At 38.1% G+C, this 14,858-nt stretch overlaps 1 protein-coding gene across 1 annotated transcript; it reads right to left on the reverse strand.

Moving 5' to 3' along the window:
* Window positions 1–598: 598 nt before the first annotated feature.
* Window positions 599–14,508, reverse strand: prss16 (serine protease 16). Its single transcript, XM_056238597.1, has 9 exons — window positions 14,253–14,508; window positions 12,984–13,165; window positions 12,353–12,585; window positions 9,639–9,774; window positions 8,428–8,542; window positions 4,495–4,696; window positions 3,359–3,449; window positions 3,064–3,263; window positions 599–969 (listed from the first exon to the last, which is right to left on the reverse strand). Exons 1-9 carry the CDS (start codon window positions 14,457–14,459, stop codon window positions 860–862), a joined length of 1,476 nt encoding a protein of 491 aa, XP_056094572.1. The 5' UTR covers window positions 14,460–14,508; the 3' UTR covers window positions 599–859.
* Between the last annotated feature and the right edge of the window lie 350 nt (window positions 14,509–14,858).

Below are 14,858 nucleotides of genomic sequence, written 5' to 3' on the forward strand. Positions count from 1 at the left end.
TAACTAGTGTTTTTACCTCCTCCCCATTACCCCCAACCATTTTTTCTAGCAAAAACACACCAAACAATATCAACAAATAAAGTAACTTGAACACACTCATTAGCTTTCAGACACACTGTACCGATAGTATCTAAATACCATGGTAAATGAGTATGGTTTATTTTACCACAGGTTTTGGACATGGTAATACCATACAATACTATAGTATAATGCATTGGAGTACCTTGAAAAATTAATATATATGTTATGTTATATAACGTTACATTATATATATGTTTTTGCTAAAACAGTGATCGCAATTCTGACTTTATAACTCGTAATTCTGACTTTTTTTCATTTTCAAAATCGATAGATGAGATATGAACTCGAAATTGTGAGGGGAAAAAAGGAAAAAAAATTAGATGTATTCGCTTCCATAGTATTTATTGCCAATTCCTAGGAAGCTCGTTTCCTCTTATAATTTTTACATTTTACAAGTATTTATTTAGGCTTGTTATTAACTCGTGTTTTTACCTCCTCCCCATTACTCCCAACCCTTTTTCTACCAAAAACACACCAAATCAATCTGCAACACAGCATGAAATCAACCACAGCCATGTTTTCGACATCACAAAACTTCCTTTATTGAGAAACTGCAAAATATACAAGTGATTTACATCAAGAAAAAAGACATTCATTCATTCATACTTTCATAAACATATTACAAACTAAACTGATTGTTAAAAAAATGATTGTAATAAAAACAGTGCCAAAACGGATTTCTAAAGCAAGAATTTCCTTAGTACCATTAGACAGCAGAAGCACCTGATTGGCCATTACACATGCGTCTGAGCATCTGATTGGCCGCTGTTGCTGTCAATCACTCGGCCAGCCACTTTTGGAGCAGGATGAAGATGCGGTCCCGTGCCAGACCCAGCTGAGGAAGGTCTTCTGCTCGGGGCGGGTACATGTTTGCACAATGAGCCGTTCCTGAGAGAGAGAGAGAGAGAGAGAGAGAGAGAGAGAGAGAGAGAGAGAGAGAGAGAGAGAGAGAGAGAGAGAGAGTGTGAGAGAGGGGATCAAGTTCACCTTTATTATTACAATTGACTTGCTATTATTACAAAAGATTCACAGCTGATTTACAAAAAAAAAAATACACGAAAAAATACATAAATTCAATTTTCTGTCATTTAAAAAAAAAATAAACCTCAAAACCAATTCATTGTCATACAGTGTACATAATATTTCATCTATTCCACATAATTTTATAAACTTTGGTAGGGATGCTAACCGATGACCGTTTGACCGATGGTTGACCGTATCAACATTAACCGATCAAAGTTGTCGGTAGTCGGTTAAAAAAAAAGTGATCTCTAAATTAGGCTATTATAGACAGTGGACTAAACCCTACTACAGTTAGCAATCTCATTCCAAGGTATTTTTGTGTGAAGTGAACAAATCCCTCACACTAAATTTTTCATAACTCGCCTGTTTGTACTCATTAAACCAATAAAAACATTTGGTGCGAGGTCACAGCGTTTGGGTTTGCGAAAAGTAAAGGCTACAGGCTAAAACACTCGAGGTTAGAGCCAGGGCAGACGACAGGATGAAGCGTGCAAAGTAAAGTAGTGTGTGGGACCATTTCACGAAAAAGAATGACACAGATGTAAGTTGCAACTTGTGTAATACAGTGCTTAAATACAGCCGTAGCACATCATCTATGATGCATCACCTGAAAACGCGACACCCGCATTAGATTTGGAAATACATTACATCTACATTTCAGTGGTAACAGATAAGGTGATGATGATCATCATCTTTCTTTATTATTGTTAGCACTAACGTTACCTCAAACTAAATCGGCGTCTCTTCGGAGCTGTCATTTTCTTAAATGAGCCGCGCCAATGTTTCAAATGAGCTTCTAACGCTAGACTAACGCCTTTATTTTCAACGCGATCACCTTGTACCCAAACCATTTCGAAACTAAGGAGCCATTTGTCCTCCGATTACATACAAGCTCCTCGGCGCCGCGTTTGCGCCGCGTTTGCGCTGTAGGGGATTTTAAAAAAAGTGACGTGAGTGGAAGGGCGGCGCTGGGGCGAAATTGCAGAAAAATTGCGAAATTGCAGGCGCGGCTCGAAATGGCTGTTATTTCAAATAGCATGGCATATTTTAAACTAATCGGTTAACCGGTTAATGAGGCTCGGTGGTCGGTCAAGAAATTTTTTAGTTTTCGCCATCCCTAGTAGAGATTCCACCAACTTCTAGTATGCATTCTCCACCCTGCCCTCAACCGAGAAGCCACCAAACCTAAAAACATAGGCACAATTGACCTTATTGACCTTCGCCACAACAGTCTGTTTTTCCTTGTCTTCCAAATAGAGAGAGAGAGAGCGAGTGAGAGAGAGCGAGTGAGAGAGAGAGAGAGAAAGAGAGAGAAAGCGAGAGAGCGAGTGAGAGAGAGGGAGAGAGTGAGCGAGAGAGAGAGAGTGAGAGAGAGAGAGAGAGAAAGCGAGTGAGAGAGAGGGAGAGAGTGAGCGAGAGAGAAAGCGAGAGAGCGAGTGAGAGAGAGGGAGAGAGTGAGCGAGAGAGAAAGCGAGAGAGCGAGTGAGAGAGAGGGAGAGAGTGAGCGAGAGAGAGAGAGAGAGTGAGTGAGTGAGCGAGCGAGCGAGTGAGAGAGAGAGAGAGAGAGAGAGAGAGAGAGTGAGAGAGAGAGAGAGAGAGAGAAAGCGAGAGAGAGAGTGAGAGAGAGAGAGAGAGAGTGAGAGAGAGAGAGAGAGAGAAAGCGAGAGAGCGAGTGAGAGAGAGAGAGAGAAAGCGAGAGAGCGAGTGAGAGAGAGGGAGAGAGTGAGCGAGAGAGAAAGCGAGAGAGCGAGTGAGAGAGAGGGAGAGAGTGAGCGAGAGAGAAAGCGAGAGAGCGAGTGAGAGAGAGGGAGAGAGTGAGCGAGAGAGAGAGAGTGAGTGAGTGAGCGAGCGAGTGAGAGAGAGAGAGAGAGAGAGAGAGAGAGAGAGAGAGAGAGAGATAATGGCACCAGCGAGATTCAGCGGGAAAAAGAGATGAATGTAAATGGAGACGGGACAGACCTTTGATGAAGACAGCCGGAAGGTCACTTGCGATGTCCTGGGTCACTCCGAGAGCGTGCCAGGGGTCAATCGAACCGTTGGGGAAGACGATGCGAGTGCTTTTGATGTCATATCCTCCGTATTCCTCATTGGTCTGCTGAATAGCATCATCTAACGAGGTGCTCAGGTTATATATATCAGCGCACTGCTGCAGGAAATACCTGCACAACAGAAGACCGTTTGATGCGTTTAAACACTCAATGCTATTGCAAAGTGCAACGAAACCAATGTCAAGACCACAGCTACACACACTCACGGTAAGGGAAAACCATTGAAGGGCTGGTTCGGTGAATCGGTGCTCTGATAAAACCCAAATTCAGTGCAGGTCTGATACACCCACTGCCGCCCTAAACACAGAAACCAAATTCAGCTTCATTTTTATGATATAATACAACATTTGTGAATAATTGCAAGATGTCTTCTAATGCCTGGGTGATATTTCATCCCCAAAAAAATACAAATTAAATACAAAAAAAAATAAAATAAATTATAAACAAGAAAAATATCTAAAAACAAAAACATTAAATAAAAAAATATAACTAAATAAATAAATTAATACAATAAATAAATACAAAACAAATAAAATAAAACTGAAATATAACAAAAAAATAACTAAATTAATAAAATAAACAAATACAAAAACTAATAAAATAAAACATTCATTAGGCCTTATTTTTGTTTATGCTAAATATTATTTTTCATAAACATGTTACTTACAGTACGATACAACATTTCTGATCAATTGCAAGATGTCTCTAATGCCTGGGTGATATTTTATCCACACAAAAAATTAAATACAATAAATAAATAAATAAAAATAAACAAGAAATAAAACAATATCTAAAAAAAAAACATGAAATAAAATATAACAAAACAATAAATAAATTAATAAAATAAATAAATACAAAACAAACATAAAATAAAACTGAAATATAACAAAACAATAAATTAATTAAATAAATAATTACAAAACAAACAAAGGCTTTATTTTTTGTTAATGCTAAATATAATTCTTGGGACATCATTCATACTTTCATAAACCTATTAATTACAAAACTGATTCTGAATTCAAGATTGTTAATAAAAAAAAGTGCCTAAAACATGAAAACCCTTCTTTGCATTGCAATAGTACTAAATAACCAAAATAAAACAAAATTAAGTAAAAAAAAGTACATAAATACATTTATTAGGCTTCATTTTCATTATGCTAAATGTAATTTTTTGAGCATATTTTCATGAGATCCAGTGAAATCACACATTAAATACTGGTTCTCATTCAGACAGAAAATAAGCGGAAAAACCCATAAAAACATGAGAAAGGACAAAAGCAGGGAACATCACATATATAAACACAGTGTGTGACATAAGGACAGTCACACTGCACACACACACCTCCTCCGGCCTCCGGGCCGCTCCAGCTGGTGTTGCTCATGTCCTGGACGTAGCTGTTGTACTGGGTGTTTATGCAGGACTGGGAGAAGGTGTTCTGCATCAGACGAGCCACAGCGGCGTATCGGTCGTACGGCCCGCCTAGAGAAGAGTCCAGCATCACACTGCACAACACCTTTATCGTGATGTTAGTGCCCACAGCGCCCTGAAACACACACACAAATATACACTATACACTTGCATATTCTATTGCTTTAATATAAAGCTCATTTTAATGACTTATACAATCCTATCCAAAAACATGTTGCATGAGTAAAGAAGATGTTTCAAGAGAAATGGGTGAGAAAAAGTGATTTTTTTTTTCACCGAAATGAATTAATTATAACCAATTTGTAAGCCTAAATTGATAATCAATGTGCTTCTACTATAAATTCTGAAGTAATTTTATTGATCAATTATTTAGGTATCTTTATTTAATTTGGAAGATTAAACAAATATTTTGTATGGTAAATAGTCTTAAGAAATTAGGTTTCTTTATATCTTTTTTGGTATGTTAAATGTTATTATGGAATGTTTTTGTGTGTCGCTGTTGTTTTATTTTGCCGTGGATGTTTGTTTTCTTATTGTTTCATTTTAAATAAAAATATTTTTTGGAATTAAAAATCAAAATTTAAATCATTTTTATCCCACTAGAAATGAAGGGTTTTGTCTGATTTTGCTCACTTGTAGAAACTGTTTTGTCAAACATTAAAGTGAAAGAAAAAGCCTTCGGGGCATTTGAGGACAAGAGTCTCGGAGCCGCTGGTAATCAGGATGTGAGCTGTAATCTATCAGAACCAGAACCGAGATTCCAAGAACACTCAGAGATTGGAGTCTGATTACACAGACACGCCTCTCAATCCAAAATACACTTACACACTTCATCACTGCTTGGATCACGCCAGGGAATGTGTGTGTGTGTGTGAGAGAGTGTCTGTGTGTGAGAGAGAAAGTGAGGGAGTGAGTGTGTGTGTGTGAGAGAGAGAGGGGGAGTGTGTGTGTGTGTGTATGTATGTGTGTTTGTGTGAGTGAGAATGTGTGTCTGTGTGAGTGAGTGTCTGTCTGTGTGTGAGAGAGAGAAAGTGAGGGAGTGAGTGTGTGTGTGTGTGAGAGAGAGAGAGGGAGAGTGTGTGTGTGTGTGTGTGTGTGTGTGTGTGTCTGTCTGTGTGTGTGAGAGAGTGTCTGTGTGTGTGAGAGAGTGTCTGTGTGTGTGTGTGTGTGTGTGTGAGTGAATGAGTGAGTGTCTGTGTGTGTGTGAGAGTGTGTGTGTGTGTGTGTGAGTGAGTGTGTGTCTGTGTGAGTGAGTGTGTGTCTGTGAGTGAGTGAGTGAGTGAGTGAGTGTGTGAGTGAGAGTGAGTGAGTGAGTGAGTGAGTGAGTGAGTGAGTGTGTGAGTGAGTGAGTGTGAGTGAGTGAGTGAGTGAGTGTGTGAGTGAGTGTGAGTGAGTGAGTGAGTGAGTGAGTGAGTGTGTGAGTGAGTGAGTGTGTGAGTGAGTGAGTGAGTGAGTGAGTGTGTGTCTGTGTGAGTGAGTGAGTGTGTGAGTGAGTGTGTGTGTGAGTGAGTGTGAGTCTGTGTGAGTGAGTGAGTGAGTGAGTGAGTGAGTGAGTGAGTGAGTGAGTGAGTGAGTGAGTGAGTGTGTGAGTGAGTGAGTGTGTGTGTGAGTGAGTGAGTGAGAGTGAGTGAGTGAGTGAGTGAGTGTGTGTGTGTGTGTGTGTGTGAGTGAGTGAGTGAGTGTGAGTGAGTGTGTGAGTGTGTGAGTGAGTGAGTGTGTGAGTGAGTGTGAGTGAGTGAGTGAGTGAGTGAGTGTGTGTGAGTGAGTGAGTGTGAGTGAGTGTGAGTGAGTGAGTGAGTGAGTGAGTGTGTGAGTGAGTGAGTGAGTGTGAGTGTGAGTGAGTGTGTGAGTGTGTGAGTGAGTGAGTGAGTGTGTGAGTGAGTGAGTGAGTGTGAGTGAGTGAGTGAGTGTGTGTGAGTGAGTGAGTGTGAGTGAGTGAGTGAGTGTGAGTGAGTGAGTGAGTGTGAGTGAGTGAGTGAGTGAGTGAGTGAGTGTGAGTGTGAGTGAGTGTGTGAGTGTGAGTGAGTGAGTGAGTGTGAGTGAGTGTGAGTGAGTGAGTGGTTCACAAAACAAATCTGGATTCATCTGGAGTTTGAATTTAGTCAAATGTAAATCATGGGTTTTTACGTTTTCAGGTACAGAGTAAATCTAGGACTGGATTTTGCATCCAAATTCTCATTCTATCTATATAATACAATATGCAAGAGCGTCCAGAATCACAGGAGACTCAAAATAAAGCTGTCCAGTGGATCTCAAGGAGTGCATCTCTGCATGCTTTATGGGCGAATATTACCCACAACTCCTTGCGCTATAAAAGACAGGAGTTTGTGGCAGCTCTTGCAACTTTAAGAAAATGTCGAGGAAAACAAGAATGAAGTCATTTTAAGAAGTGAAGTCATGGATTATAATTCACATTTACTGCACTGTTGCAGATGCAAAAAAATCTGCCTGTGCTGTAAGAAAAAAATACACTTATTCACTATAAATTGAATGAAAAATAATCTTAAATTTACTTGAGAAGCAACACAGCTAAGATTAATTTTCATTGATTGAATTCAATTCATTCAATTGTGTCTTAATGCACTGGCAGAAAGACCATTTTTTACACCTATAGAAGGCCACCACAAACAAAATCATAAATCATAATGAGATGAAAAGTCGAAATAAGAAAGTTGAAATTATAATGACATACTAAATCGAAATTATGAGATTCAAATTCAAAATTATAGCATACAAAGTCAAAGTTATAGCATTAAATCAAAATTATAACATGCTAAATCGAAATTATGACTTGAAAACTTAAAATTATGATTTTAAAAAGTCGGTATTATGACTTACTAAATCAAAATTATGATTTACATGGATTACAAATTCGAAATTATGACATACTAAATCAAATTAATGAGATTTAAAAGTCAAAATTATGATGAAAAAAGTCAGAATTATGAAATACAAAATTTAAATATGATTAACATGTTTTATAAATCTGAAATTATGAATAACATGATTTAAAAAGTCAAAATTATGAGATTTAAAAAATCTAAATTATGAATTAAAAAAATCTAAATTATGACATACTAAATCGAAGTTATAGCATGAGTCAACATTGACAAAGAGTCGAAATCATAACCTGACTTTTTGTGTCATAATTTTGACTTTTTAAATCATAGTTTACTTTTTTGTCATAATTATGATTTACCAGAGCATGATTTTATTTTTTACAGAAGTGACCATTTTTAATTTAGAATTTTTTTAAAAGAAATTTTAGATTTCATAATGTAAAACAAGTAAAAAAACAAACAAATAATTAATAAAAACTATTGAAAATCCTTCTTTTTTGTAGCATATGTTGGTATGTGCTAATAAAGGCCTACTTTCTTACTACACACATATAGAATGTATGTCCTTCCCTGTCATCAGGAGCAGAAGTATGCAAACAGGGATGCAGGATCTTTATACTAACCCAAATCCAGCTCATTTTATACTTCACAAGTGACAACTAAGAATAAACATGAACAACCCAAACGTTTCCCATTATAAACACGGCTGTTGTTTCTCTCTCTCTCTCTCATTCATTCAGCTGCTCTCTCTCTCTCTGAAACTCAATCCTGCACCTCTAAAAGCTCCTGTGGTTTATTGGTAATCTGACCAGACAATATCCAGCCTCTTATCTGTCTCATACACACACTCTCCAACAAATGACTAATCTTGTTTCTGACTCGGGCTTTTCTGACTCTTTGACCCGAGTAATGCCTTTAGTACAGAGTCTTCATGAGCTCTGACCATTTCATTTTTGTGCTTGTGGTCATAATGTGGTGTGCCGGACAATCTCTCTAACTCACACACCTCAAAGCCCCGGTTGTCCTCGTTGTATTGCACCACATCCATGAAATTCCCAGCCAAAGACTCCAGAAGATACGCAGAATCCATCTTGGACTGGATCTGGAGCTTAGAGCACAACCTGAGACACAGAGAAATGATCATACACACTAAATAATGTGCGTACTGCAGTACACTTGTATTGCATTCCTCACAAAGCCAGAATCATGACAGCAGGAAGGAAGGAAGAGAAAGATGAAGGATGTTTTAGATTGAGTGTTTTCTTTCTGCGGGTCGTGCCGAGACGACTGACCCTGGTCCATATCTGAGCCGGGGAGCACAGACGGCATTCCAGGATCTCACAATCCTGACACACACACACACAGATCACAAGTCGAACGGAACTAAGAAGGACACTGAAACCAGGATAGTCACAGTCCAGCAACTGCAACAGAAAGGCCTTTTCAGTCCTTCCAAAACACACATGTATTAGACATAGTCTCATGTTCCTATGCCATTACAAACCTATATAATCCCCAATTCTAGTAGTTTAAATAGATGCATCCTTTCAAGGTGTGTTTTTAAGTCAAGATGAAATTAATTAAAATAAGTACCCTTTTTAATTGCCCTAATAAACTAAATATATAGTGAATATACTGAATGATGTAACTTGCTCCACCTCAGATATGACTGCTTTTCTCCTTCTGACGTAATTAAAAGACATATTATCCATTTATGCAATAGGATCCTAATGAGTAAAAAATCCAAGCATTATCACTTAGTTTCACTTAGTAATGTTGCTTTATTAAGATGAATGCCATTTTATGTTGTCTGTTAAATTAAATCTCAATTAAAAAGCAACTAAAATGACACTATTCACTACGATTCAAAAGTTTGAGGGCAGAAATATGTTTTAATGTTTTTGAAAGGAGTCTCTTCTGCTCACCAAGGCTGCATTTATTTGGTCAAAAATACTGTAAAATCAGTGCAATATAAATATAACCGTTAAAATAACGTTTTTTTCATTTGAATATATTGTAAAATGTAGTTTATTCCAGTGATCAAAGCTGTATTTCCAGCATCATTACCCCAGTCTTCAGTGTCACATGATCCTTCAGAAATCACTCTAATATGATTATTAGGTCTAATATGATTATTAAGAAACATTATAAATGTCTTTACTGTCACTTAAAGCATCCTTGCTGAATTAAAGCATTCATTTCACGTGAGTGAGTTACCTGAAGTCCTTTGTGATGTTGTCATACGTTTTCGGGTCGCTGAGCCGATCAACCAACATGTCCGATGCTTTCTTCACCAGTAGGGGGCAGTCTGGGTTCTCCGCCGCCAGCGATCGCCACACCACCTCTAAATATTCTGCAGACATAGAAGAAAATTACACAACATCCATTACTCAACAAAATTCTGTTCGATTTGACTTGTGTAGATATGAAACTGCTTCAGAAACGGTCTTTTCAACCACACTTTCTCTGTGTTACAAATATTCACATTATCACGGAAGTACTAAGATAAAAGTTTATAGTTGGGATATAAACATTGATGTCTACGGTAGCGACCAATCATAGTAAATCAGCTTTTGAAAGTGACGTGACGCTTCAAATAATGATTATATCATTAAATCGTTACGCCAGTAGGTGGAGACATCTGTTAGAAACTGTATTCGTCATTGAATCATTCATTCAAGAGTTTTGTTCAAAAACACTGATTCAAGTCTTTATGAGTGAGTCATTGAATCATTCATTCAATAGATTCGTTCAAAAACGCTGATTCAAGTCTTTATGAGTGAGTCGTTGAATCATCACTCAAACCGATTTTTTTTTTACATTTTAAACCGACTGCAACAATGAACATTTTGTGAGAACCTCTAGTAAATGACATGGTATTTAGTTTAGATGTGTGTTCAGAATCGTGGGAGAATCTTGATTAAATCATATATTGGAGCTGCTACTTTTATTCAGCCATTCGGTTTGTAACATTATTATTACTTTTAGGCTAAAGGCCCGTTCACAGCAAGAGCGATCACAATAGCGATTTATGCGCAAGGTCTTTAAAAGCAGGATGGATTCTGATTGGCTGTCAATGTTTTTATCAGTTTTTACGAGAAACAATATTATTGGAATCACTTTAAAAAAGAAAAAAGTCCAGCTGATGAACGATAAAAAGCTGTAAAGAGCTTGCGCATTTAAAGCGGCAGACGATAAAACTGCAGAATAAACAGAACGATATCGTCCACTGGTTTAGCGTTAATATAGTTATCGTAATAGTGATTGTTCTTGGTGTGAACGGGCCTATAGTCAAAAAGTAATAGTAATGTTGCAAACCGAACGGCTGGATAAAAGCAGCTGCTCCAATATGATGTTATTGCATGTTTGAAAGATATTTAGATTTACTTTGAGGTATTTAGTTTGAGATTTGCATGAGATCTCAATCCATTATCTGCCCCTTCCCTCCTATTTCAGAGTGATAAATGAGAGCAGTCCCAATGAAACAGCCGTCAACATCATCATGCATGTGCAAACTGAGGAGATCCTGCATTGCACACGCTCTCCAACTAAACAACGAGAGATGAGATTATGAGACGAGAGGACACAACATGAGAGGCTATTGTTCTAGCGCTGGAGTGATCTAAGAGCTGCGGACAATGAAGAGCTCTGTGAAAGTGGTCAGTGCGACATCACTATCCTGAGGAGCGGTGCCACACTTGAGCCGAAGCTCCACCGCAGGACAGACATGGAGTCATCCGCCGTCATCAAACCACACAGACGGAGAGGTTTGAGATTCTCCTTACAGGCAAAACACACATGCATCTGGTCTCTCCGCACTGGAGACAGTTGCTCATCGCCATAATTAACCCTCGATTTATATTTAATGTTAATGTCTGTACGGAGGCGTTGTTTTAAATATGACCCAACAGACATAATAAACACCCTCTCAGACCGACTGGTGATTAATGTGTGTGTGTGTGTGTGTGTGTGTGTGTGTGTGTGTGTGTGTGTAGCTGTAGGTCAGGGAAAGGTCTCTGTTCAAAGTTTTTCCGATGTCGTGGTGACACACAGCTGTTCACAGGGATGGAGGGAAGAGGGGGAGAACGGAGGGAAAAAGCTAATAAGACAAGAAAAGCAGACTGAGAACAAGACAGAAAGAAATGATAGAGACAAGAAAAAAAAAAGTACAAACTAAACTAAGTTTATAACATTGATCTTTTTGGAAAGAAATTAATAGTTTTTATTCAGCAAGGATGCATTCAATTGATCAAAAGTGACAGTTATATTATATTTCAAATAAATACTGTTCTTTTGAACATTCTCTTTAGAACCCTGAAACACTTGATCATGGTTTCCCCAGAAATCTGAAGCTGTTGTCAACATTGATAATAATCATAAATGTTTCTTGAGCTTCAAATCATCATATTAGACTGATTTCTGAAGGATCATGTGACACTGAAGACTGGAGTAATGATGCTGGAAATACAGCTTTGATCACTGGAATAATTTACAATTGAACATATTCAAATAGAAAACAGTTATTATAAATTCATAATATTTCAGAATATTACTGAGAAAATTACAAAATTGACCCATTTCAATTGCAGAACTTGATGTATTTCTGAGTAAAACCAGGACGTTGAACAAGAAACATTGTAGAGGGAATTTAGACATGTTTTTCTCAATTTTGTCCATCAAGAATTGACTGAATGGTAAAAAAAAAGAAAGAGAAAAAAAAAAAGCATATTTATATGACAGATGGTTGGAAAGCCAAAAGGAAAATTGTTTCAGGAAGCGGAGCAAGATATAAAACAAAGTTCTTTCTTAGCACTAAGTGCAGTAATAAAACATGCACAATACGACCAGGAGCATGTATTAATTATGATGTCATGTTGACTTCCATCATGTTAGATCACAGTAATCGACTGCTTTATCCTCACAGTGCTCACCTGGGAAGTTGACCGTGGCGTGTACGGGTGCGCTGGTCGCCACAGAAGCGTGGACCAGGTGCGGGTACTTCAGACGGAACCAGGCAGCAAGGGATCCTGGGTAAGAGCCCCCAAATGCAACCCACTTGCTATTGGTCAGGCCTCGTGTTGCTGCAGTGACTGAGCGGAAGTGAGCGAGATCGGCCAGAGCCTGACGACTACTGAGGAAACGCAGATTCCCTGCGCTCAGATCCCTGACAACACACAACACAACAATCTATCAGCAGCTGTTGAGGTACGGATGGTCAGACAGACAGACGGACGGACGGATGGATGGATCAAATTGGATTAATGGATAGATAGACAGATAGATAGATAGATATCATCATCATCATTTCTTTATTCAGGACATACATATAAAATGGTCCATAGCACTATACATAGATATAGTATATAGATACAGTAAGTAGATAGATAGATAGATAGATAGATAGATAGATAGATAGATAGATAGATAGATAGATAGATAGATAGATAGATAGATAGATAGATAGACAGATAGATAGATAGATAGATATCCACTATGTGAAAGAACAGCAGTGTTATTGACTTGTAGTGCCATCTAGTGTTCATAAGCCAGTGTTTCACTCACTCGGTCGGGTGACTCTTCCCGTAGAAGCGGTGCTCCAGTAATAAACACAGGGCTCCCAGTTTCTGTGCGTAGAGCATCCAGGACCCGTACTGCATCCAGGCGGGGCTAGCCGGACCTTCCCCCCCGATCATCAGGAACACCGGACCACCGGCTCTATAGAAACTCTCATTCACAAAGTATCTCTGCAGGAGGAAAAGGTTTAGTTTCATTTAAGGTTTAGTTGAACCTTTATTGTCATATGTACTTTTAAAATGAGTGCTTTCGCATGCATGCATACACACACCCCGCTATCTAAATGGGGACTTTTCATAGACGTAATAGTTTTTATACTGTACAAAAACTGTGTATTCTCTCCCCTTACATTGACTCTACCCCTAAACCTACTCATCACACAAAACTTGTAGCATTTAATTTTTTTTTTATAAACCTTTAATTACTTTATTTTTTATACCAGATGTACAAATGAGGACGTCCCTAATGGGAGGTTTTTGGAGATTTTTTTCAGGTTTTGGTCACTGCTGGGTACAAATTTGTCCCCAAAATATAGTTAAGTATGTAGTAGGTACACACACACACACACACACACACGTCAAATGTTTGGAATCATTGCGATTTTTAATTGTCTCTGAAATAAGTCTCTTCTGCTCCCAAAGGCTGCATAAAAATACAGTAAAAATATTGATTAAATCGTAATTTATTACACCGATCAAAGCTGTATATTCAGCATCATTACTCCAGTCTTCAGTGTCACATGATCCTTCAGAAATCACTCTAATAATATGATGATTTGCTGCTCAAGAAACATTTCTGATTATTATCAAAGTTGAAAACAGTTGTGCTGCTTAATATTACTGTGAAAACCGTAATTCAAAAGTTTGGGCCGAGTAAGATTTTAAAATAATAATAAAAAAAAAAAAAAATTATTCAGCAAGGATTCATTAAATTGATCAAAGGCATCAGTAATGACATGTGTAACATTACAAAAGATTTATATTTCAAATAAATGCTGTTCTTTTGAATTTTCTATACATCAAAGAATCCTGAAAGAAAATGCGTTTCGTTTCCATAACAATATGAAGCAGCACAGCTGTTTTCAATATAATCAGAAATGTTTGTGACAGAAATTATTTCTGAAGGATAATACCTTGGTATTCTTTGAAGTACCATTTAAATGTCATGGTGCATGTATCATTAGCACCAGTATGTTTCTCTCTCTCAGAGACCAGTATGTTTCTTCTCTCTCAGTCTCATGCACGGAAGCAGCGGTACCTGTTTCCAGACTCGAGTGTCTGCGCCGTTGAAGTGATCCAGTCTCTGAGTGAACCACTGCTCGTGCACATCAGACTTCACGTGCACCAGAGCTTCATTTCTGCGCGAGCTTCTGTAGTGAGCAGCGCACGGGGCGAGGAAAACACACGCCAAAACAGTCACTACAACAGCTGGATATTTCTCTAAACTATTACAGCCTAAAGCCATTTTGAAGTGGAACTGCTTCTCTGTCGTGTGATCATGTGTTTATAATCATGTGATATGTCATCTCTTCTCTTCCCCCACTACGCAGAGCCGTTGAAAAACTGTTTAACGGCTCTGGCACTACGGTAAAGGCTGAGCTCATTAATATTAAGTAGTTCCACGCTATCCTTCCAATAGCGAGGTCCTTGCTCATGAATATTCATTTTTAACGGCTGACGTTATGTTCTTGCCTTCCAATGGCGAAGCTCGGAAAATGAATATTTAGACTCAAGCCTTCGTCGTAGTAACTCAATACCATACATATATTTCAAAATAAAAGCGACTCGATTGGCTTCACAAAATTAAAAAAACAAACAAATTAAAACTGTTATTTTCGCGTTAAAGATGTATGATCATGCAAAG

This window comes from Rhinichthys klamathensis, unplaced genomic scaffold, assembly GCF_029890125.1.
Source record: "Rhinichthys klamathensis goyatoka isolate OS25496 unplaced genomic scaffold, OSU_Roscu_1.1 h1tg000527l_1, whole genome shotgun sequence".
NCBI lineage: Eukaryota > Metazoa > Chordata > Actinopteri > Cypriniformes > Leuciscidae > Rhinichthys > Rhinichthys klamathensis.